The sequence below is a fragment of the Drosophila sulfurigaster genome, chromosome 3, assembly GCF_023558435.1.
Source record: "Drosophila sulfurigaster albostrigata strain 15112-1811.04 chromosome 3, ASM2355843v2, whole genome shotgun sequence".
NCBI classification, from domain to species: Eukaryota; Metazoa; Arthropoda; class Insecta; order Diptera; family Drosophilidae; genus Drosophila; species Drosophila sulfurigaster.
Window position 1 is genome coordinate 30,601,873 of NC_084883.1, and position 21,976 is coordinate 30,623,848.

General features: G+C 39.1%; 7 protein-coding genes across 10 annotated transcripts in view; 5 read left to right on the forward strand and 2 right to left on the reverse strand.

Annotated features, from left to right (window-relative positions):
* LOC133841063 (uncharacterized) overlaps nucleotides 1-13,869 on the forward strand; it is a 29,427-nt gene extending 15,558 nt beyond the window's left edge. For all 3 annotated transcript variants that reach the window (XM_062273325.1, XM_062273327.1, XM_062273326.1), the window contains 5 exons: nucleotides 4,947-5,193; nucleotides 5,290-5,356; nucleotides 11,437-11,939; nucleotides 12,008-12,317; nucleotides 12,551-13,869. In XM_062273325.1, coding sequence (XP_062129309.1) covers nucleotides 4,947-5,193; nucleotides 5,290-5,356; nucleotides 11,437-11,939; nucleotides 12,008-12,317; nucleotides 12,551-12,748 — 1,325 coding nt within the window. In that variant the 3' untranslated portion in view covers nucleotides 12,749-13,869. The remainder of the gene's footprint in view (nucleotides 1-4,946; nucleotides 5,194-5,289; nucleotides 5,357-11,436; nucleotides 11,940-12,007; nucleotides 12,318-12,550) is intronic.
* On the reverse strand, nucleotides 609-3,219 carry LOC133841061 (uncharacterized). The gene is made up of 5 exons (XM_062273322.1): nucleotides 2,456-3,219; nucleotides 2,336-2,400; nucleotides 1,648-2,281; nucleotides 1,391-1,590; nucleotides 609-986 (listed from the first exon to the last, which is right to left on the reverse strand). Exons 1-5 carry the CDS (start codon nucleotides 3,095-3,097, stop codon nucleotides 734-736), a joined length of 1,794 nt encoding a protein of 597 aa, XP_062129306.1. The 5' UTR covers nucleotides 3,098-3,219; the 3' UTR covers nucleotides 609-733.
* Nucleotides 13,870-13,964: 95 nt separating the features above from the next.
* Nucleotides 13,965-15,487, forward strand: LOC133841067 (uncharacterized). The gene is made up of 3 exons (XM_062273331.1): nucleotides 13,965-14,610; nucleotides 14,663-14,996; nucleotides 15,041-15,487. The coding sequence occupies exons 1-3, from the start codon at nucleotides 14,196-14,198 to the stop codon at nucleotides 15,210-15,212; spliced, it is 921 nt and encodes a 306-aa protein (XP_062129315.1). The 5' UTR covers nucleotides 13,965-14,195; the 3' UTR covers nucleotides 15,213-15,487.
* Nucleotides 15,226-16,055, reverse strand: LOC133841072 (putative ATP synthase subunit f, mitochondrial). Its single transcript, XM_062273340.1, has 3 exons — nucleotides 15,933-16,055; nucleotides 15,783-15,865; nucleotides 15,226-15,657 (listed from the first exon to the last, which is right to left on the reverse strand). The coding sequence occupies exons 2-3, from the start codon at nucleotides 15,859-15,861 to the stop codon at nucleotides 15,413-15,415; spliced, it is 324 nt and encodes a 107-aa protein (XP_062129324.1). The 5' UTR covers nucleotides 15,862-15,865; nucleotides 15,933-16,055; the 3' UTR covers nucleotides 15,226-15,412.
* A 48-nt stretch (nucleotides 16,056-16,103) lies between these two features.
* On the forward strand, nucleotides 16,104-18,012 carry LOC133841062 (uncharacterized). 2 transcript variants are annotated; one of them, XM_062273324.1, is made up of 4 exons: nucleotides 16,104-16,312; nucleotides 16,392-16,747; nucleotides 16,815-17,337; nucleotides 17,400-18,012. In XM_062273324.1, exons 2-4 carry the CDS (start codon nucleotides 16,416-16,418, stop codon nucleotides 17,982-17,984), a joined length of 1,440 nt encoding a protein of 479 aa, XP_062129308.1. In that variant the 5' UTR covers nucleotides 16,104-16,312; nucleotides 16,392-16,415; the 3' UTR covers nucleotides 17,985-18,012. The 2 variants fall into 2 exon arrangements, with proteins under 2 accessions (XP_062129308.1, XP_062129307.1); XM_062273323.1 differs by having other exon boundaries at nucleotides 16,104-16,747.
* A 1,377-nt stretch (nucleotides 18,013-19,389) lies between these two features.
* LOC133841069 (calaxin-like) lies at nucleotides 19,390-20,530 on the forward strand. The gene is made up of 3 exons (XM_062273333.1): nucleotides 19,390-19,995; nucleotides 20,048-20,155; nucleotides 20,213-20,530. Exons 1-3 carry the CDS (start codon nucleotides 19,609-19,611, stop codon nucleotides 20,390-20,392), a joined length of 675 nt encoding a protein of 224 aa, XP_062129317.1. The 5' UTR covers nucleotides 19,390-19,608; the 3' UTR covers nucleotides 20,393-20,530.
* Nucleotides 20,531-20,815: 285 nt separating this feature from the next.
* LOC133842390 (calaxin-like) lies at nucleotides 20,816-21,873 on the forward strand. The gene is made up of 3 exons (XM_062275459.1): nucleotides 20,816-21,337; nucleotides 21,410-21,517; nucleotides 21,577-21,873. The coding sequence occupies exons 1-3, from the start codon at nucleotides 20,954-20,956 to the stop codon at nucleotides 21,751-21,753; spliced, it is 669 nt and encodes a 222-aa protein (XP_062131443.1). The 5' UTR covers nucleotides 20,816-20,953; the 3' UTR covers nucleotides 21,754-21,873.
* The last annotated feature ends 103 nt before the right edge of the window (nucleotides 21,874-21,976 follow it).

Consider the following 21,976-nt stretch of genomic DNA (forward strand, 5'->3'; position numbering starts at 1 on the left):
TAGCTAACTAGGTAAAGACATAAAGTCGACCAAGAAATGTGAAGAAGCATAAAACTGGAGTTTGAGGCTACGTAACGCTAGATGGCGCCAGCTTACACTTTGCCCTGCATTGTTTGCTGAAGCTTTTTCCTGGCTTAAAATAATACCTATGCATATAAATTTCACAAATGTTTGAATATATATAGTTTGTATAACTGCATAACGAATTGCTTGATAACATTCATATATATTTTATGCAACGTAGTAGACTGTAAAAGTTATTATAGCAAAACTTTCAGTTTCGACCATCTTATGCAATGGGCAACCTTTTAAAATCTTATGATAATTATGCCCTTAGGGTATTTAAAAGTCGTTCCATTAACATTAACTATTCTCAAGAGCCTAGACAACTAGCTGCAATTCCTGCTCCTGTTGCCAACTGGCAACCGTGGCCAAAAAGTGAAGGTGTTGACGCCGCGTTTAACTCGTTAGCCATCGCAACACTCAACTACAACAACAGCAACGGTAAAGACACAAACAACAACAACAACAGCAGCAAAGTCAACGACAAAGGCAACCGCATAAATTGTCAGTCACATAATCGTGTGGCAAACAAAAGTCAATTCATGTCGCATTTAGCTGTCTTATTAAAAAACGATGACTCCCCAAATTGAATAACTTGCCAAATGTTGCCAAACACTACTCTGCGTGTGTGTGAGTGTGTGTGTGTTACAATGACACCCCCTCAACGTGGTCAGCAGCTAATCGTTGTTTCGTTCAGATACTTGAGCTCTTGCCACTCCTCGGGCTTGTTGTGCTGCAACATCTCCAGATACTCGAGAAACTGTTCGTAGCTGAAGGTCTGTCGCAGGTTGCAGGTGATTTTAGTGTGATACGAACACTTGGGATCAAAAAGCCACTTGCGAGGCACCGTTGCAACATAATCATGCAAGTGCAGCATCAGATGATCCTTGGGATCCTGCGAATACAGCTCCGCAGAAGTGTACCTGTTAAGATGCAAAAGAATTGGATTAAAGTTAAAGGATATATCGATGTCAGTAGAATAATAAATATTAGTGAGAAAAGTAATAGCAAATTCAGAAACGGCAATAATAATATAATGTTAAGTTATATTGCACTACAATTGAAATTTGATTGAAAAAGATGTAGTAAAATCAATCGTCAATCAATAAATCAAGTCATAGATCGCAAATAGATAATAAAAACTAGAAAACAGCAAGAAAGAGATGTATCCAACGATTTAAGAAACAAAAGTGAACTGAAATATTTTAACTAAAATAACAAAATTTAACATTAATATTCCACTTGCATTTATATTAAGTAAGATGAGAATTAGCATGAGTTGTATTGTATTGTATTGTATTGTATATTCTTACTAATTTTAACTTACACAAAGGCCTGGTTAATCATCTTCTTCACCAAGCTAGAACTGGCAATGCAGTCCATGACCTGCGTGTTCTGTGGCTCCTGCAGGAAGCGCAGAAACATGGGAGGCAACAGGTTAAAGCGGACACAGCTAACGACATCCTGCGTTTGAAACCGACGCTGTGGCCAATTGTGGCTAAGCCATCGCACAGCAGCATAGAAGACCTGCAGATGTGAACTTACAAAAATAGAACATTTGTGTAAAACTTAACTCTCACTCACCTCAATCTCGCTGTTAACGCCCAAAAAACTGCTGCTAAGTAGCTGGCGTATAGAGCTCAACGACAACTCCATGAACTCCAGCGAAGAGACAATGGTCAGAAAGAAACGACTTATTCTGGATAGAAAGAGCTGCTCAAAGTCCGTCAATCCAAACCGGGCAAAGGCGAGCAACATGTCGAACGCTTCGCCCTCATGCCTGATCTTGTCCAGAATATCGCAGATGGCATCATTGAGCTCGGCAATGCTTAGATATTTCGCAGCCTTGTAGAACTCGATTAAGCTGCGTTTGTTGAACTTCTCCATCTGCACGGGCGCGTCGTGTGTCATCCAATTATAAATAGCTTTAAAGGCATCTGGCGTCACCTCATCCTCGGGCAAACGCATTTTGTATGGCGTCTGTTTTGATTTGGGCAAAACACACGACGAATACATCTGCAATATGTCAAGTTGGCAATGGAATTTATAGGTGCCGATATACACTTTGATGTTGTAGCTTTCTTCGTTTTGAAGAACTGATAAAATCTTCCGTGTTAAGTAAGATTCATGACCTTCTGGCCAGTTTATGTTGATTTCGCCGCTCGTATCGAGCAAATTCTGCAGGCTGAAGGAGTCGCTGAGCGTGCTTCCAAAGGTGCTAGAAAAGATATTTAATTAAAATTTATTTTACTGGGTTAGGTAATTTTCTAACCTTGACACCTCTGTTATAGAGCTTTCACAGGACGCAAGCCCCTCAGATTGATGTGGCTCATTTTGCTAAAAATAAACTCTCTGAGCATGTTCTGTATGAATTTAAGTCTCTACAACTTACCTTAAGCACCACATCCGATGTGGAGGAGTCTGTTGTGGGCAGTAATATGTCAACCAGCAACTGGGCGACAAAATCTGACTTCATTTCAGTTTCAGATTCAGGCTTAACGTCAAGTTCAGTTTGTTCGTCATGCTCCAATTTTGATCCTCTAGGCGTAGCATCCTCATCTTTATCTAGTTGAATCTGGCTTTCTTCTGCGACCACTTTCAACTCCTCCTCAATAAGCTGATCCTGTGCCTGCTGCGATCCTCTTGGCGTCGTCTCCTCATCATTGCCACTCTGCAATTGTTCCTCAAAGTGTATTAAATCCATTGCGAGTTCATCTCTCTCTAGCTCACTTATGTGATCTGCTAGCAACATCGCCACAAAGTCCTCATCCGAGTCAATGGCCGTTAAGCCCTCGTCATTGTGAAGTGCTAACTCTTCTCTCATTATCAGCAATTGCAATTTCTGTTCAATCATTTCAAGAAAGTCCTGCCGCTCTTGTTCCACATTACTTGTATCTGGTGCTTCAACTTCTTCGCTTTGTTCAGACTCGTTTGTTAAATTGTTGTCCGATAAATCTTCTATTAAAGATACTTCATTTGTTTGCTGCATTTGAGATGATTTCGTTGACAATTCGAGATCAATTTCTTGGTCCATATTTGACTAGGAATTTATCAGATGAATAAAATGTGCACTTTACAAAACAATTTAAAATGTTATATGTATATAGAAATAAAAATTAGGAGAAAACTAAAAGCAGTTTTTCAAACATGTCTCAATAGGTTTATTATAAGGTTGCTAAGTTGAAAATGAGATCTAGAGATAGAGGGAGAAAATTGTTGTTGCTGTTGCACAAAATTGTGCATAATTGAAAGACACATTAAACATTTTATGTGCCAGTCCAAGCAGAGCGAGAGCAGAATAACACACAGCATAGAGAACGTCTTAGCCATGAGTTTAGCTTCGGGCCAAACTGATCAACAAAACCGGCTCTAAGCTGCCAGATGCAAGCTGGAAGTTGCCAGTTGGAAGTTGCATGCAATTACTTTGCCCAGCAGCATATGGAGCTGGAGTTGTGCAGCTGGAAGAGAATAGGAATAGAAGCATAGTGAAGTGAACTGATGCGAAATGCTGAAAGGTTCGTTGAACTAAAGCAAAGACAGCAGCAAAAGGCAACGCCATCTTCTGCTGCTGCTGAGCCACAAAAGAAGTGCAAAAAGCAAGAAGATCACTGCAAGAGGCATGAGGCAAGGGGCAGGAGCAATCTGCACGCGAGGTGTCGTGCTGCATATTCACTTCTAGTCACCATCACACTTCTCTTCTGGAGTACGTGTCTCCTTCTCTCGCATGCTGCACGTACGCGGCCCTGCAACTAAGCTTGCAGCTTGCCACAGTTCTTGGCAATGCAATTACTTCAAGTTTGCTTTGCTTTTCCTCTGCTCTGCTTTGTTTTATTTTGTTTTTCTTCTTTACGTTTTGTTTTTTTTTGGCTAAGCCACAGTCTGTGCAACATGTTGCATGTCGCTTAAAGGTTCTCATGCTGGCAAGTTCAAGGAACTTGCATCTTTCTAATACCGCAAACTCAACTCTCGACTCAACTTGGCTTATTTCAATGGCATTTCAATGTCATTAACTTGGCTTCTTTCGCATTGTCGTCGCCTTTTGTCGTTGTTGTTGTTGTTGCTTTTATTGTTATTGTTCATGTTTGTCGCAGCAGTTGCTTCCGCAGTTGGCCAAGTTGCCAAGCTGCCATGTTGCAGCTGCAGCTGCGTCTCCCAGGGGCATCTCTGTTGGTGCCATTGTCTTGGCTGCCACTCGCGACTCCTCTTCTGATGCTTCTTCTTCTTCGCTCTGCAGAGTTTTGCCAATCGCTTTTTCCATAGCGCTGTGATTGTTTCGTGCTTTTTGCCGATACGTGACACGAAAGCATATAGGTTATATCACGACAAGGTCGCGCTTAAAAATCAATATCACGATTAATTGGTCGCTTGGGTAATCTTTAACTCGATTCGTGACGTTTATTAGGTGATATCACACGATGCAGATGAATAAAGAGTTTTTTAAATTAAAATATTGACATAGAATAGAAGTGACTTTAAATAAGAGGCATAAAATGGGTATTATATAAAATCATTTGGAAAGAGCAATAGGAATGCATATTTTGCAAACAATTTAAGCTATTCGTTATATTTTTATAAACTAAAATGAGTTTTAGTTCGTTAGTTTTAGGAAATTATTTGAAATTTAATTTAATTTAAGCTTACAAATAAAAATTTCAAATAAAATGTATTTATCATTGATCATTTTAAAAACTAAACAAAATTTCAGTTAAATGCAATTTAATTGTGTTAGTCAGCTTCAAAGCCCGCTACCATCTCTAGGTATACCCCATGACATCCTTCAGCTTTTGTTTTTTTCTGGCTGTGGCCATAACTGTATTTTGCCGGTTTTTGAATTTCATAACTTACAAAGACGCCTCCACCTCCTTCACTCGCTTATCTTGCAGAGGATGCACAAACATCATTAAACGATGCCATCGCAGCTGCCGAGGCGGAAGCATTGGCAACGGGGCAACAGGGCACGCCCCCAGGCAGACAGCCTAGTATTGAGCCGAGTGTGCGGGTTAAATGCCTGTCCGGCTCGATGCTGATCAGCATTAAAGATGCGCCAACGAACCAGGAGACGGGTCTGTTCAGTGGCATGATCTACCCAAAAGGCCTCTCCAAGAACTCCACATGCCTCAGTGAATACAGGTAAGCAACAACAACAACAACAAAATAAAACGAGCATGAAAATATACTTTATGCAAACTATAATCAACTTTTATCTATTTGCTTGATCCTTGGCAGAGATCACAGCGGTACATTGCGCTACAAGCTGCCACTGCGCAGCTGCAACACGATGCCCAAGGAAACGGTAAGTCATCAATAGATAAGCGCTACACAATCATAGATTCATCTTTCTTAGTTAATTGTTGGCAAACTTATATCATCACAAGTTATGTTAGGTTGCAAAGTGGTTCTGCCTTTTTGGCATATGCTAATTGTGTGAGTTGAGCTTGGTCAGCGCAACCAGTAAACAGAAATGGCCATTAACGGCTTATATGGCAGTTGCGATTGGTTACAAGGTAACAGCCTTATAACCATATTGACTAGCAAGATGATTAGCCACATTTTGACAGCACACAGCGCACAGCACAGAACGCACATGAAGTCATTGCGAATCATGTGGCTCTTTGGCATTCAATCGATGATGAAGTGCATCATTAACTATTGTAGCTGATTGAGGGGAAGACCTTTAAAGATAGACAGAGAGATAGAGATATAGAGAGGTGTGGTAGTAGCTACTTTAAAGCTATACACACATAAAGCCATAGATATTCGCAACGCCTTACCTTGCTGTTGCTTTATAGTAATTCAAGTTATATGCAAATCATAATTTAAGGCTACAAATCATTTATTTAATTTTATATTAAAGTTTTTCAATAAATTGAAATAATAATTAATAATTAATTAAAATCATTTTCCCTAATTAATATTAATATATTTATCAAAAATTAAAATAATAATTTAAAGTTACAAATCATTTCTATAATTTGATATTAAATTATTTTACAGTAAATGCAAATAATAACTTAAAGTTACTTAAAATTTAAGAATTTTTCAATAAATTAAAATAAAAATAAAAGTTACAATCAAGTCATTTCCTCAATTTGAAATTATATACAGTATTTTTAAAGTAACTCAACATGTAGTTATAATATTTTCTGAATATCGAATATCAAAAATACCTAAAATTTATATTTTCCAAAAAAAATCTTATCCATAAAATCATTAAATTTGTAAACGGCATTTACGATAGAGAATTTCTCAGACTTTAAATCACAAATATTACAACTGATACGAAAGTGATCCAAGTGCCATGTCGAATAACCCGCAACAAAACCGAGTTGTGCCCAATTGAGAAAATCCAATAAAATGTCGTATAAATACGATACTCATATCAGCAGCTGTGGCGCATTCAAGACAAACACAACAAACGGAGTTAGTGTGCCCCATATATGTGTTGTTTATTGGGCCATATTGTCGATTTACGAGTATTTATAGCCAGATGAGAGGGGAGCTCATATATGTATGTTATATATGTGTATTTGAAATCTCAATTAGCACTCATCGAACTAAACGTTCGCTGCAACTCGCACGCATCGACATTTTTATGGCCAACACGCACACGCACACACATACACACACACTCACGCATTTAGTATTTGAAGCCGCGTCTTGTGGTGTCGTCATTGTGTTACATTTTTTTCGTATTTAATGTTAATGTAATTTCCCAGCCATTTATTGGGGCAAACAATTTTGGTTTTGTAATTTTTCCTTTCGCTCGATTAGCGCGACACAATTTTTCTTCAAATTGGCAATTTTAATTGCCGTGGCATGTGGCAACAACAAAAACATGCCACATTCGTGGCAACCACAAACGTATCTCCCTCCACATTCTGACCACTCGATTCGAGTTCGTTGCCTAAGTCTTTCGTTTTTGTTTGTTCGCTGCGCTCCATTGTAGACACTAGCAACAAGCGTTAAATAAATGGGGAATGAAAATTAAACAAAAGACAAAACTGTCAGCGATGTGTTTGCACCACGCTAATAATGGACAAAATCAATAAGAAACGATTTACGCTTGTCTGTCATTAAAAGTGAAGGCAATTGTTGGAGTTGCAGCTGAGCTGCAGTTGATGTCATCTCTATACGGGATGCTTATGTCATCTAAAAATAAAAGATGAGCTCATATTTGCATACAATGCAAGTATGTGTGTATGTGCATGTGTGTGTTGAAGTGTGTATAATTATGCATGCCCATCCATAGCTACAAATGCAGCATTGGAAAAAGTCGCAGTGTCAACAGCCACAAAAAGTTGCCACGCCATTGACTCCCAGCTGAGGCTTCAATATGACCCTGCAGTAATGTGTTTTGTCGTTGCTGATTTTGTTGTTGTGTTAGAGGTGTTATTGTTGTTAATGGAGTTGTCAATTTCGCGCATGACAAACGCCATTAACTAAAAGCTATAAATAGCCTTTTATTTAATCTTACGCAAAGCGAGTTTAAAGAGGTACTAAAAAGTACTTTTCTTTAATTACGAATATGAAAAAATAAAAACATTAAAAAAAGCGATGTAGTTACATTTCTACAGTATTAGAAAATGCTAAATGCTAATTAAAATTGAAAATATAAAATAAGTAGATGCATTAAAACAGCATTGCAAAGCTTTTTTTAGAAAATAAAAATTGCAAAAAATACTGTGTAGATAGATTTATAAAGTTTTAAAATAATGCTTAAAGATAAAAATAAAAAAAATGTTAGCATATGTTAATTTACTTTACCAAAGCAGCAATAATACAAGTTGTAATATTAAAGACATTAAGTTGACTAACAACAGCTAAATTTTACGTACTTATAAAACTTTTCAGCAATAAAACTTATTTTCGACACACGCCGGGTGTGTCATAGTCGAGTAAGCACACTTGGAGTATTCTACTTAATTGTTTTTTCCGTATACTCGTAAGCCATTACGCGCAGGGTCAGTCGTAGTAGCAGAAGGCAAGCAGAGACACACACGTAGACTTAAGCGCAGCGTGAAGGGCGCAAAACATTTGAAATTAAATTATAATTGCGGTGCAGCTGATGAGCAGCAAAACAGCAGCGGAAGCCACAAAGAACTGAGAGCAAGTCGAGATTTTCCGATTTTATTATAAATTACATTTTTGTAATTAAATCACAATTTGGGGAAAAAGAGTATAACACGTCAAGTTTGTTGTCTAAGTCTTTTGTGTGCTACAAATCATTTATGGGGAACTCACACAGTGGGCGTCAGCATCAGAAATCGATTTGTTCTAAGCAAGTGAAATGCTGTCAAAGTGAATGATAGAAGAGATGATGATCCCCCATTCCCTCCCCTTTTATCCCCTCTCTCGTTATCTCTCTCTCTCACTCTCGCTGACCATCTGCAGTCGCAACGTTGGCGGCCACGTTAAACACGTTCATTGGCCGACGCCTTTGCGTGTTGACCGTGAAAATGCCAAAAGTGTACACGATGCACACATGTAAACTTGTTTTTATTTTTATTTTTATTGTTATTGATATTATTGTGTATCGCTACTGCAGTGAAGGTCAGCGTGGTGACTCGCCCACGCAACAACAACAACAACAGCAGCAGCAGCAATTTTATCATGACACTTATGAGTCGCTCAACTCGCGTTAGAATAAACGGCACAGATACGAAGTTTGAAGTTGACCCGCATCTGCATAACTCTCTCAACTGATTCTTAATTAATTTACATAACTCGTTCAGCCAGAGCTTGATGACCTGGCTGCTGCTGCTGCTGTTGCTGCCTGCCTCACCAGGAGGAGCCAGAAGTTGTTTTGGGTTCTGGTTTTTATGACGACATCTTCTTGAAGCGCGAGAAGTCGACGCGACACAGAAGTGTCATAATGACATAATAGATGTCGGACGCTGTCTACCGTTAGAATTGCGCTCTTCACATCTTAAATGTCATTTTACGATGCTTTTTATTAGCCCATTGTCTGATTTAACGTTTGCGCTGCGACTCCAGCTGAGAGAATTGTTCTCATAATTCGACTTGCTATTGTTGCCACTGCTCAAAGTCGTTGTGGCAAGTCGAAAGTCCAGCCCAGAGACACAAGACGGAAGACGTTTGCGAGGCAGTACAGCTCAGCTCAGCTTACGCGGTGTCATCAGTTTGAATATGAGCGTCGAGTGCAGGAGCAATTGCAATTAAGCATGGCCCAAAGGTGACGTCGACACTTAATTGTAGCATTTCCGTGCCCAAAAACTGTATGGACCCAATTACAAAACAAACGAAAAGAAATACTTAACGTAAACGACGAGCGTTTGGTATCGACTGTGGGATACCTGGTAGACCTAAAGAATTAAGATACTTTTTGGAGAAACATATAAAATTATTTCACATCTAGAACTTATTAAAAAGTTAATGAATTTCGTTTTGAAAAATCTTCAAATTGTAATTTACAAATTGCCTCCAAATTTGTTTTACCTTTAAGAAACATAAATGCATTTTATTTAATTTATTAATACATATTGTTTACTGGCTTTCAATTTGATTCAATACTACTACTAGAATAGTGAAGGAACTATTTCTATGCATACATTTATTATTTGCTTTGAAAAAAATCTAGTAAATTATTTATAAATTGCTTTAGTGGTTTTTTCTATGCTTTGGAACTATTTTTATTATCTATTATTATTTGTTAAATTTGGCAATCTAATAGTATTGATCACCAAGAAATTATTTAAATAATAAATAATAACTTAAATATTATTATTATAGTCTCTTTAAAGGAAGTCTTCAAACAGATAGACAAATCTTATTCTGTGCTGTTGATGCTGAATATGCTACGTATTTTTTAGCGTTAATATTTTCGCTGTTCTTCAACCTATCATACCTTACTACACAATGCCAGACAGTGTATGAAAAAGTTCTTCCGAACGGGTCACGTACGCGTCGTGGCCCATTATCATTACCCGGCTTCCACCTTCCACGCCAGCAATTGACTGGCTGCTCACAAACGAGCACTCACATATGGGCGAATGAATGTGAGTGTGTGTGTTAGTGAGTGTTGGAGTACTATATACATATATATATGTGTGTGTGTGTCTCTGTTGTGTGTGTAGTCGAAATTAGCACAAGCAGACAAGCACCGTTAGGTATAGGAATAGTGGCAAGAATGTGAATTGGCTTCAGCTTCGACCAAGCAGAGCTTAAAGATGACGCATGTTGCAATACGCGAGTAAGTACTACAAACGGAAGTACGTCTCGTTTCTGTTTGCCACATTCAGTTTCCATTTCAGCTTCTAAACAGAATCAAATGCAAATTCAAATTGAAATTCATTACGCAAACATTGCTAATCTCTGAAGCTCTGATGCTACAAACTTGGCTAAATGCTTCACGGCGTGGCAGAATGCTTCACACTTGGCTGCATGGCTTTAGCACCATTCTCTACACTCTGAACAACAACAACAGAGCAGACAAACGGCTAGATGGAATAAAACAAAAACAAAAAATAACTTCAGGAAGTGCTCGTGATCTAAAGAGGAGAACGAGACATCCCAAGACAAAGTCGCCACATCAAATTCTCGGCAATTTCAGGCTGCAGCGAAGCGTGAATCTGTTGTATGCATAATGAGGCAATGGCAACTGGCCCACAGTACACTTACACACACTCTCTTGCTCACACACACACACACACACTCCGTCTGAGCTCGCTAATATGGCTTCTTGGGCATTAGCATCAACAGCATTGTCAGCGTTGTGATTCCATTTAGAAGCGAGTTTGTTGCCAAAGTCTTTTGTTTTTTCTCATTTTTTTTGCAAGAAAATTTTCCTAATGCCCCTTATTACAGACTTGTAACGATTTCCTTGGCGCTGAATTTAATCACATATTCATTAAGACTGCATTAAATAGCCGAGAAATGCGAAAGGCGGAAGAAGAGCAGCTTATTACGTTGTTACTTAGAAAGCAACTTCTATTTATGTTATGTGAGTAATAAAGCATAACATACATACTATATATTTATGTAGTTTTGAATATTGCATATTTGACTGCAGTCGTCGAAAATAATTCTTAAATAAAGTAACTAATAGAATTGATTGCCATAATTAAAATGTTGAAGTCTAGTAATTAATTAAAATAGTTGAAGAATTAAAAATAATGAAGTCTTATAAATAGAAAATAAGTATGTATTTTTATGTTTTGTAAAAAACTAAACAAGTTTTAGATAAACAAATCAATTATATCTCGATTATAGATGTTGTTTCTCAACAGCCGAAGTTTAAATTTTCGCTCTTTATGTGTTTCATTTATATTTTAATTCACCTTTTTTCGACCCACAATTTTATATTATTTTCTGCTTTTTTTGTCATTTATTTGATGTATGTTGTTTGCTTCTCAGGATGATGGCAGCATTGAGTTCTTCAACACAATTGTGCTGCAGCCGCATCTGAAGCTGATCACGGATCTGGGACGCGGTTACCATGTGCGTTGTGCCTACAAGAGTCGCGATGCGGCTGTCAAGCCCAAGAAGAAGCATCTGCGCAAGCATGCACAGAAACCGCAGGCGTTCCGCAGCGACGAACATGATCGACGTGACTATGGCAGATCGTTGGATAAACAAGTTTTGGGCGATGATGATCAGCTGTTTGAAGAGGATGCCTACGATGTGGATGCCCAAGATAATGATGAGAGCGAAGTAACGAACAACGAAATACCCATGCCCAATTGCCATATGAAGATCTACAACGATGAGCACAAGATTGCGAATGATGTCAAGATCGGAGATCCTCTGACCATTGTCATTAGCATCGATCAACAGAAGCTCTATGGTCTGCACGTCACGGACTGCATCGTGCACGATGGCTTGGATTGGGGTGTGCAACGACTGGTGGGCGAAGATGGGTAAGTTACCTAATTTTGCTAGCTAACTCTAGACTATTGTTCAACCCGATCATTAAATCAATTTGCAGCTGTCCCATGGACAACGAGATCATGGGTCAGTTCAACTACACCGAGAATCGTCTGGCGGCCAATGTGACCTTCCCGGCACACAAGTTTCCTTACACCACATCCGTCTACTACGAGTGCAATGTGCGTCTCTGCGCTCTAGAGGATCCTGCCTGCCAGGAGGCGCCCGTTTGCAATGGCAAGCGACCCAAGCGTCAGGCAGCCGATGGAAAGGACGATGAGGCCCTGCCCGCCACCATTGAAGTCTTCTCCGGTCTGTTTGTGAATGAGAACGAGAATGCCAACGACAGCGATGAGGTATACAAAGAGAAGGTAAGGTTGAAATGCAGAAGTAACAGAGAAAATACATTCTGAGAGCATTAAATCAAATATTGAATCAAAGTTAAAAAAGAGCACAAATGGTTTAGTCAAGTTCAGAAAAATTCTAGATTTAAGTATGAAATTCTAAATTCTCAATTCTTATACTTGTTTTAAGAACGTCAGTTATTCTCTCTGTGAACTTTGACGTTGACTTATTTTACAAACTCTTTCGCTTTCCCTTGCAGACTCAGGAGGATGCACTGTGCGTCTCGCAGCGCACGTTTGCCATAGCCATTGCCATTGCTGGACTCATTCTGATGCTGGCCGTGGTCGCTGCCGTGCTGTGCATTATGGCGCGTCGCAGCACCAAGACGGTATCCAACTCGGGCAGCTCTATCTACAGCGGTCCGTACACAACTACCGCCTTTTCGCACAGCAGTTAAATCGTGTGCGCCAAGAGAAAAAAACACAAAATTGAGCAAATTCAAAATTTCAAAGCAAAAAAACCAACTTTTCCAAAATGCAACAAACACTCAAAGTGTTTAAAAATCCATTAAACGTACACCAGAATGAGGATACTCGCGCAACTGTGGAAGCGGAAGTGGATGTGAAAGCCGAAGCCGATGCGGATGCCAACTGCGGTAGTCAATTTGTCAAAAATGTCGCTTGACAAACGAATGTTTTTTAAGGGAGCAGTTTAGTCTATAAGGTCACAATAGCTGTGCAGCGGCAACTGTCTAAGTTTAGTATTTTTATGATTAGTATTTTAACGAAATTTGAAATGCCCTCCCTTCCCTCCCCGTTCCCATTGTGCAGAGATTACCGCGCAATTGCTCGTTGGCTATTGCCCGCTAATGTCGCAGAGTTGTCCAGTGCTGCCCATAGCAGCAGTCCAGCATGCGCCATGGCGTTGCCAGATCACCTGCAACTCTGTTTCGCACTTCAGTGTTTTGGTGTAGGACTTCCTTCTCGATCTTGACGCCGTCTCTCGACTCGTTTCGTTCTCGTAGTGCAGTCATTAAATACTTATACTTATTATTAACTATTACTTGGTAATTTAAATGCAACTTAACTCGACACTAACAACGAATGCAGCAGCCGACGCTCAGGTGATATTTGTATTTGTATTCTAATATTTATAAAAACTTATTTAGTAAATCAATTATACAACAAACAAACACCTGCCACACTTTTGTTCTTAGTTGAATTTCCTGTACAATTTGTTTCTTGTCATTTTATTTAACTACAACTATTTTGCACTACAATATTTAATGCTATCTATTAAGCAGGGCAGCCCATTTTCAGCACAATCAACATAATAATTATTATGCTGTATCTAACTTGTATTAATTCTCAAAGTAAGCTTAAAACGCCTTTGCACAGCTTCATTTGAGCATTGAACGATTTCATCTAACGCTCGCCTGGAGCTGTGCAATGCGAATTTGAAATAAATACACAAAACAATATACTATTTAAACAATGCATATATAAAAACAACAGCTCTAGTTAAGTGTAAGCTAAAATTAATCAAAATAAAATGAAAAATAAAATTTACCAATTTGAATATTGTTTTGATGGGCAGCACTGGCAAAACGTAATTAATAAGCAACGGTCAAGTGTGTTCGACTATGAGATACCAGCTAATCATCTCTTTCCTGTTACAATTGTTTTCGCCTACCATTAAGTTATCAGAGTCTATCCTATTCAATGCCTAGCGAGTATAACAAGTTCTTTGACAGTTGCCTAACTGTTGTCATTGCGTTGCAATCACTTTAATAGCTGTAATCCTCTTCAATCGCTCAGAATGCGACAATTTAATTGCCACTCACAAATTGCAGTTTATAAATACTATGAATATAATAGTTAGAAGAGCAGATGTAACTCTTAGCCATGTGGAAACTGTTACTACTAGTGCAAGTTGTATCTGTGTCAACATACAGAACGCTGCGTTGTCCAGCGGCTGCCAAAGATCAACCACAATTTCATCTGGTGCGTGAATGTCAGCGAGCCAACACAGATGATGCACTTGCTCTTGAAAATACGCCAACGCTAAAGGAATGTGTGGAGTTGGCACGCGAGTTCCGAGGTTTAGCATTGAACTACGCGCCACTCGAACGGAGACGACATATATATCCTGATGCTGCTCCTAAAAAGAAGCAGGATGCACGTCAACGCTTAAGTGTTTTTGAGCAGCCGGGAGAGTTTTTTAACTGTCATGTACTGCAGTGTCCACAAAACACAAGTTTTTCGGGAATGGTGAACGACAGTCGCTTCGACTACTATAGTCTCTATGGCAGACCAACAGGTTTGAAGACATTTGGCATACAATAAGTGTATTAAACGCAGTTCTTTAATAGCTCTAAACAACATCAGTTGCATACCGGAAGTGGGTCTATTTGTGATCTACACCAGGCACACCAATTACACAGATGCTTCTTTGAGTTGCCGCAATGCCAGTGAATTCAGCGGCAGCCTGGCTCACATTGCCTCCCAGAAACGCACAGAAGAGCTGGCCAAATGGCTGCGAGATTACAATAGTCAGCGAGCGAACTCTGCCATCTTTTTGGCTTATGTGGGCTTGCAGTACAATAGCAGCGTATCGTTAAGAGCAATGGATTATCGCAATGCGCAGCAGGAAAGCCTGTTGTGCTTCCTCTTCAGCGCCTGGCATGCTGGTCATCCGCGCTTAGGGTAAGTTACTGTGTTTTAACTACTCCTTGACTACTCCCTTGTAGTGCTTCCCAGGCCAATGCCAGCTGCGTGGCGCTAACTCCGCAGGCTACTTGGCAAACGACGTCGAGTTGTGATCATGAGTTGCCTTTCATCTGCGAAATCTTCACTGCCACCAATACCACACAACTGGACACAGGAGAAAATGCAGCGACCGAAGCGTGTGTGGTGAATTGATTGAAGCAGTGTGTGAGGGGGTTAAGTGCAGCACAGTTATTCGCAGACGTTTTATTAAAACTGACAAGAATAATCAATTAGTATTATAGTTTTGTTGTTGTTTAATGTATGTTTGCAACTCTCTCTCCCGTTTACCGAATGGCTGCCGAAAGTTGTCATAACAAATATGTGTTGAAGAGCTCGTCGAACGAGCTGATCGTTTAGTGGTACTTGTAGTTCCTGTGGTGCTTCAACTTGGTGTAGTTGATCAAGTAGAAGAACGTCATGCTGGCGACGGTGATCTGGAAAAAGGGTGCAATGCCAGCACGCTTGGGGAACACATACTTGTGCTGCCAGCGCCACCAGGCACGGCTAATGGCGCCACCAATGGCATTTGGGGTCTTGTTGCGGCGGCTAAACCAGGCGCCCAGTTCACCCAATTTCACTTGACCGAAGGGCACATCAGCTGCAAGGAAGCAATACAAAAAACAAATTGAAAAAAATAACATTACATAAAGTGCCAAGAAATCGTTTAATACCGCAAGAAGTATCGTGCGGCGAAAATTACGTAATTTTGCAAATTTTGCTTACCCTTTCCGTAGTAGCGGGCTGGATCGTAAGGTCCATGCACCTTTGGGTTATACTCAGCTGGATAGTCTCCGAAAGCCATCTCGCTGTTGTGTGTGTAATAAAATTTATATATTTTTCTCAATCAATTGGTTTTCCTCGCCTGCTACTTACTTTGCTCGATACTAAGTATGAGAACTTCGGGGCATCGATACTGCTCAAGGCAAATGTGTGCACGAGTGGCTGTGGGATGAATATTAAAATATACTAAAATATAACCAAATAATAGGAACGGTAACTCTGACCACAACCCGAAACATTTTTTAAATTTATTATAATAAACCCTAAATTAAATATTTTTACCCCTTTTAATTACCATAAACTAATTTTTTTATTTTATTATCTGCTATGTAATTGACTTTCCTGTATTTGGTACCAGTAATTTGCCGGATATGGCCACACTATAGTGTAAAAAAATATCGAAATTCGCTGTCGATACAATGTAAAGCTGCCACTTGTGTTGCATATGAAAAGAGTGGCAACGTCAACGCAAAGTATATACAGAAATCAAATAAGAATTTTTTGCAAATCGGAATCGCGCTTAAATAACGATAATAATATTCTAAATAACAGACAAACAAACAAATTATTGGAAAAATGAAACTGGAAGAGCTGCTAACAAAGGGTGCACCATCGCCGCAGGAAGATGACGACGATGATGAAAAGGCGGAGTCGAAAACAAAAGCCACAAATGCCTCCGATGAGGGGGTGGAGAACGCTGAAGATGCTGCGGACGAGTCGGCTGAAAAAGAAAGTGCGACTGGCAAGAAAAAAGGCACACGCAAAAAACGCTCACTCAATTGGGAAGAGGCCGAACGTGGTCTGTTATTGGAGGTGATTAAAACAAAAGTGGCATTTGTAGAAAATCGCAGTGTCGATGCCAAAAGCATCAAGGCCAAACGATTGGCCTGGTCCCAAATCACCAAACAGTAAGTAAAGCCATGCAATTATTAGGTGAACGACCGTCCAATTCATCCAACAAATATAATTTTGCAGATTCAATGCGCTGAACTTTCGACATCGGTTACTCGAACAAATCCAGGTGCAATGGCGCAGCATGAAGAACTCCGCCAAACGTGAGTATCAACAAAAGCATCCCAAGTCGGATGTGCTCGAGGGCATGCGCATGATCGAGTTCATGGAAGAACTGCAAAAGGATCCGGTCTCATCGCGCAGTCAAACGCGCAGCAGCGGCACCAATGGTGCTGTCAATGTGCCGCTAAAGAAGGAGCTGCTCGAAATGGACGAAGATGAGGATATGCCGTTAGCTGCGCTACCCAACTCGACAAATGCCAGCGAGGATACGCTGCAAACATCCACCATAGCCATACCCTCACCACCACCATCGACCGCAGGCGGAGACTCACAGCAGGAGAGCGCACAGCCTCAATCAGCGCCCAATCGACGCAAACGGGCCAAAGGTAAACCGTTGCTACAGCACAAGGATGACACTGACGGTGCCGCTGGCTCCGCCGACAACGAAAAGACTTCGCCCACACGCAAACGAAGACAGCGCAATGTGAGTTCTATAATTTAACCTATACAATAAGACAACATTTATTGTCCACTTTCCTTCCGCAGCATTCACAGGCACAATCAGTGCTCTCGGAAGACTTTAATACTGAAACGTCACCCGTCAATGCCAGTGCCGCTGCAGTTGGGCCATTCACGCCCACAGCTGGTCCCAACGAGACAATTAGCAGCCTGGACATGGAGGAGAAATACAAGCAGCAACTTTTCAAGCTGCTGAAGCAAGCGCGTCTGGCCGAGATTGATTATGCAAGGCGTGAGCATGAGCAGAAGCTACGCTTCGAGCAAATGGAGCAAGAACTCAAAATGTCGTACTACCGTCAAGAACAGGACCTCAAGCTGCGTCAAATGCGCGAGGAGCACGACATGCGACTGCGTCAGCAACGGCGTGAGCACGAAGCACGTATTAGTGTCTACAATTCAAGCAACTGCTGCTTGAACGGCACAGCTGGCGGAGAAGTGACAGGACAGGAGTCGGCGGCACAGGGAGCAATGCGTTGCAATGCCAAAACAGATTACAATAATGTGCACTTGGACAGTGTCGTTGCAGCTGCAGCGCAGCCATCGTCATCGTCGAATAGCAGCAGCACGGACGCCGTGCATGCGTTGAATGCCAATTCATTGGTCTACAACTAGTTGTAGACAACACAACACAAACATCACACACGACTCAGAACAGACTACACACTCTCCATCACACTCACAACATGATAAGCATTGCCAGCATTTAGTGGAAACTGTAAACTTAAACAAAAATGGAAGCAAAACTCTTAGCTTGAAATGCGTTTAGCAAAATGTAGCCGACTCTCAACTGTCTCTCAAAAAGACACTCAGACTAATCAAGTTGCATACAAATATGAATATGATTACAGTTCATGTTTCGCTAAGCTGCCCTGACATTTACATTACATTATCTCTAATTCAGCAACTTCACTTTTTAGATCCTTCACATTCACATTCAAAGTTGATCATTATTACAATTTATGTTAACTGCATTTTTAAATGCAGTCAAGGCAGCTAAGCAAATTGTGCTGTATAAAAAACAAAAAGAAAACAAACAAAAAAATGAATACGAATACGATTAAGATTATAATATGAATACGAATACAAAATACTCACGTTGCCACACGCTGGCGGCGGCAACGTACGCTCAGCCATGACACAAACTGATGGACTGTTATTATTGTGCATGCCACATTCACTCACTCACACACAAACAGACAGGCAAAGGACACAGACATCCAAACAAAACACTCACACTCACAAACATACACATTGCATTTTCCAATATTAGTATTATTATATTTGTATCCTGGTATCTGTTAAGTGAACAAATTGCTCTACAAAATCTCTATCGACTTTCGAATACTCAAACTGCAACTGAGTCACTCAAAAAACAAAACACTCATAGCAGCATTAAGTTATTCACATCATTCATCCCAAACAACAAACGTCAGACAGTATTCAATTTTTGTCACGGTATTAAAAGAACAACAAAAAACAACACAGTTTGTTTTTTGTGGTCAACCATTCATTCATTTAGCTATGTTAAGTTTATCGTTTTGAGTTTTTTTTTTAAATATATATTATACACAAGATTGTATTATGTATAATTTTATTATATACATAAACTATACCATAAATGTACATCTATGTAGTTGTATTCTGTGTATGATTGTTTCATACGCGTATAAAAACAAACTTTTATAATTGTCGTACGTCGATAAGTTACGTTTTTTGTAAGCTGTACGATTTGTCTTTTAAGCAAGGTACATTGGTAAGTATATGTATACAAAACGTATATACCCCGTATATACCCTGTTCGCCGTACCATTTGTGTTGTATAGCGCTGTAATATCCTGTAACTTTGCTTTAGCTTACTAAAAATAATAATATAATTCGAGCAAAGGAAACATTAAATAATTAGATAAAGAAAATGCATTTCCAACCAACTTTGTTTTATTTTCCTTGGAGAATTTTTTCGATCCAAGTACTTCTGAAGTTTCTAGCATTGAAATTTTGTAAGCATTGTTCTACTTTAGTTTAGTTTGGGATACGTAATAGAAATAGCATTATATAGTTTTTAAAATCTTTAGGGCTATAGGAATAACTAGATAGTTTTCAAATTTTTTTAGGGTTACGTTACAATTTATTATATTTGGGAGAATTTTTGTGATAAAGCTGTTTTAAAAAGTGAAAAGTTCTTTAATATAGTTTTCTATTGTTGATTTGAGAGAAAGTTAAGCTTGGAATCAGCATCATGAAGGATCTAGATCTGACCCTTGACTATATGGAAAATGCTCGCTTCAATTATGTGTATGGAACAGCAGTTGCGCGCATGGAAGCCTCGATCTTTTCAACACTCGAGAAGCTCTGCATTTCGATGATCTATCACAAGTTTGTACTACGCGAGGGACCTCGAACGAGATATATGACTGTGCAACAATTAAGCGGTTTCATTCGCATGATGTTCAAGATAACAGATCCTCGGATTAATCATCGTATTGTGAAAACTATTAGCGACGATCCGAACTGTGTGGATCCAAAGTTTCATCCAGATCGTCATTGCACTCTGAACAGTTTTATAAAGATGCTCGCCATCTACTTCTCTAACGATCTCGATAGGCGCATGCGATTTGTTTTTAGCGTAAGTAAATCCTCCATTGATGCACACAAATTTTAACATGGTTTTCGATCAGGTCTATGATGAAGATGGATACGGTTTCATGAACCGTGAGACTGTGATGCGCTATATAGACGCATTTTTCACAGGCGACGATGAGGACGAGATTTTTGAAATGCGAGCTGTAAAATATATACTTTTGCATTCTTTTTGTTCATTGATTATAGTTTTTTTTTCACAGGATATGCTTGAGTTGCTATTTCAAAAATTCGATAAGGACAAGGACCTGCTCATCTCGTTCGAAGAGTATTGTGACACTGTGCGCAAACAACCGGAACTATTAGAGTTCCTAGGCACAGTATTTCCATCCAAAAATGATCTTGATGTCGTTGGGCTGTGCTGCAATTTGCACACACATTAAAATCCAATTGATTGTAGAATTGTGGAAAAGCGTTATATAAGTAATAGTAGAAAATAAGACTAGTGGGGATTTTTAAATATTAGATATGTATGTACATATATATTTTCAAAATAAATAAAATGGAAAGAAGCCTGGAAATCTGTTACGTTTTCATGTCATTTTATAAAGCAAATTTAATAATCAATTTTAAATTTATTTTTAATTATTTGTTATTAAAATTTTTTAAATTAACTATTCGATAAAAATATCTATATACTATGTATAATATTTCAGATTTATCTTATTTTACCTAAAACTTCATTCTTTTACAATTTTTTTTTAATATTTACTTGTGCAATTTTCTACATGAAGCAGACAAAGATTTGAATTGTAGAAAATGATAATTCTAAAAAATAATATTGTTTCAGCAATGAACTAGTTACATTTTCTAAGTTTTTCAATATATTTTACAGAAATTTCAATTAAATATTTAATTGTTTCTTATAGTTCTCGATTTAACTTATGCCATAATCTATTTTGATTTTTTTTTTAAGTTAAGTTTTCAAGTGTTGAATAGTGAAAATGAAGGATTTGGATCTTACCCTAGACTATATGGAAAATGCGCGCTTCAACTATATTTTTGGGCCAATCATCACTCGTCTGGAATCGCCATTCACAAACACCGAGCTGCTTTGTCTCTCGATGATCTATCATAAGTTTGCCCTGGAGAATGGACCACGTTCCAAGTTTATCACGCGAGTGCAACTGGGCAATATATTGGAGCTGTTCTTTCATGTTTCGGATCGTGATATTAATGTAAGCATTGTGCAACGCATTAGCCAGGATCCGGAATGTGTGGATCCAAAGTTCTCCTCAGATCGTCATTGCAGTCTGCCCAGTTTCATTCGCTTGTTTGCCATTTATTTCTCAAAAGATCTTGAGAAACGCATGCATTTTGTATTCAGCGTAAGTGCGCAATAACAATGAAATCTATTGCAACTAACCTACATACATACATATGTATGTACAATATTGCAGATTTATGATACCACAGATCGAGGCTACTTGGATCGCGAGCAAGTTGTTCGATTTGTGAGTAAGTTTTTCGACGGCGACGACGAGGATGAATTACACGAGCTGCGTGGCGTAAATAATTATTACTATACTAAATAATTAAATTTAAGTAGACATACATATATTTTCAGGATATGGTTGAAATGATATTTTCGAAATTCGATCTCGATAAGGATCTGTTTATTTCGATAGAAGAATATTCCGATTGCGTGCGCAAGCAGCCAATGATGATGGAGTTTCTGGGCAAAGTGTTCCCCTTCAATTCTCAACTAGAAGCAGTTCGCCATTGTGTGAATATTTTAAGCTGAGCCATTTCGAAAAAGCAGTCAAGTTCTAATTTATCTACATATCTAGCGAAGATAGAACTCGAATACTCTTTCGTATTTGAGCACAGCAAACCAAATATAAAAAAATTATCTAGTCCGTTATCTGCAGATCGTTTTACTTATTGGCGCCGAACACCAAACACGCACACATGCATATCCAATTTTTGCATTACAAATGAAACAAAACAAAAAGCAAAAATGAAAA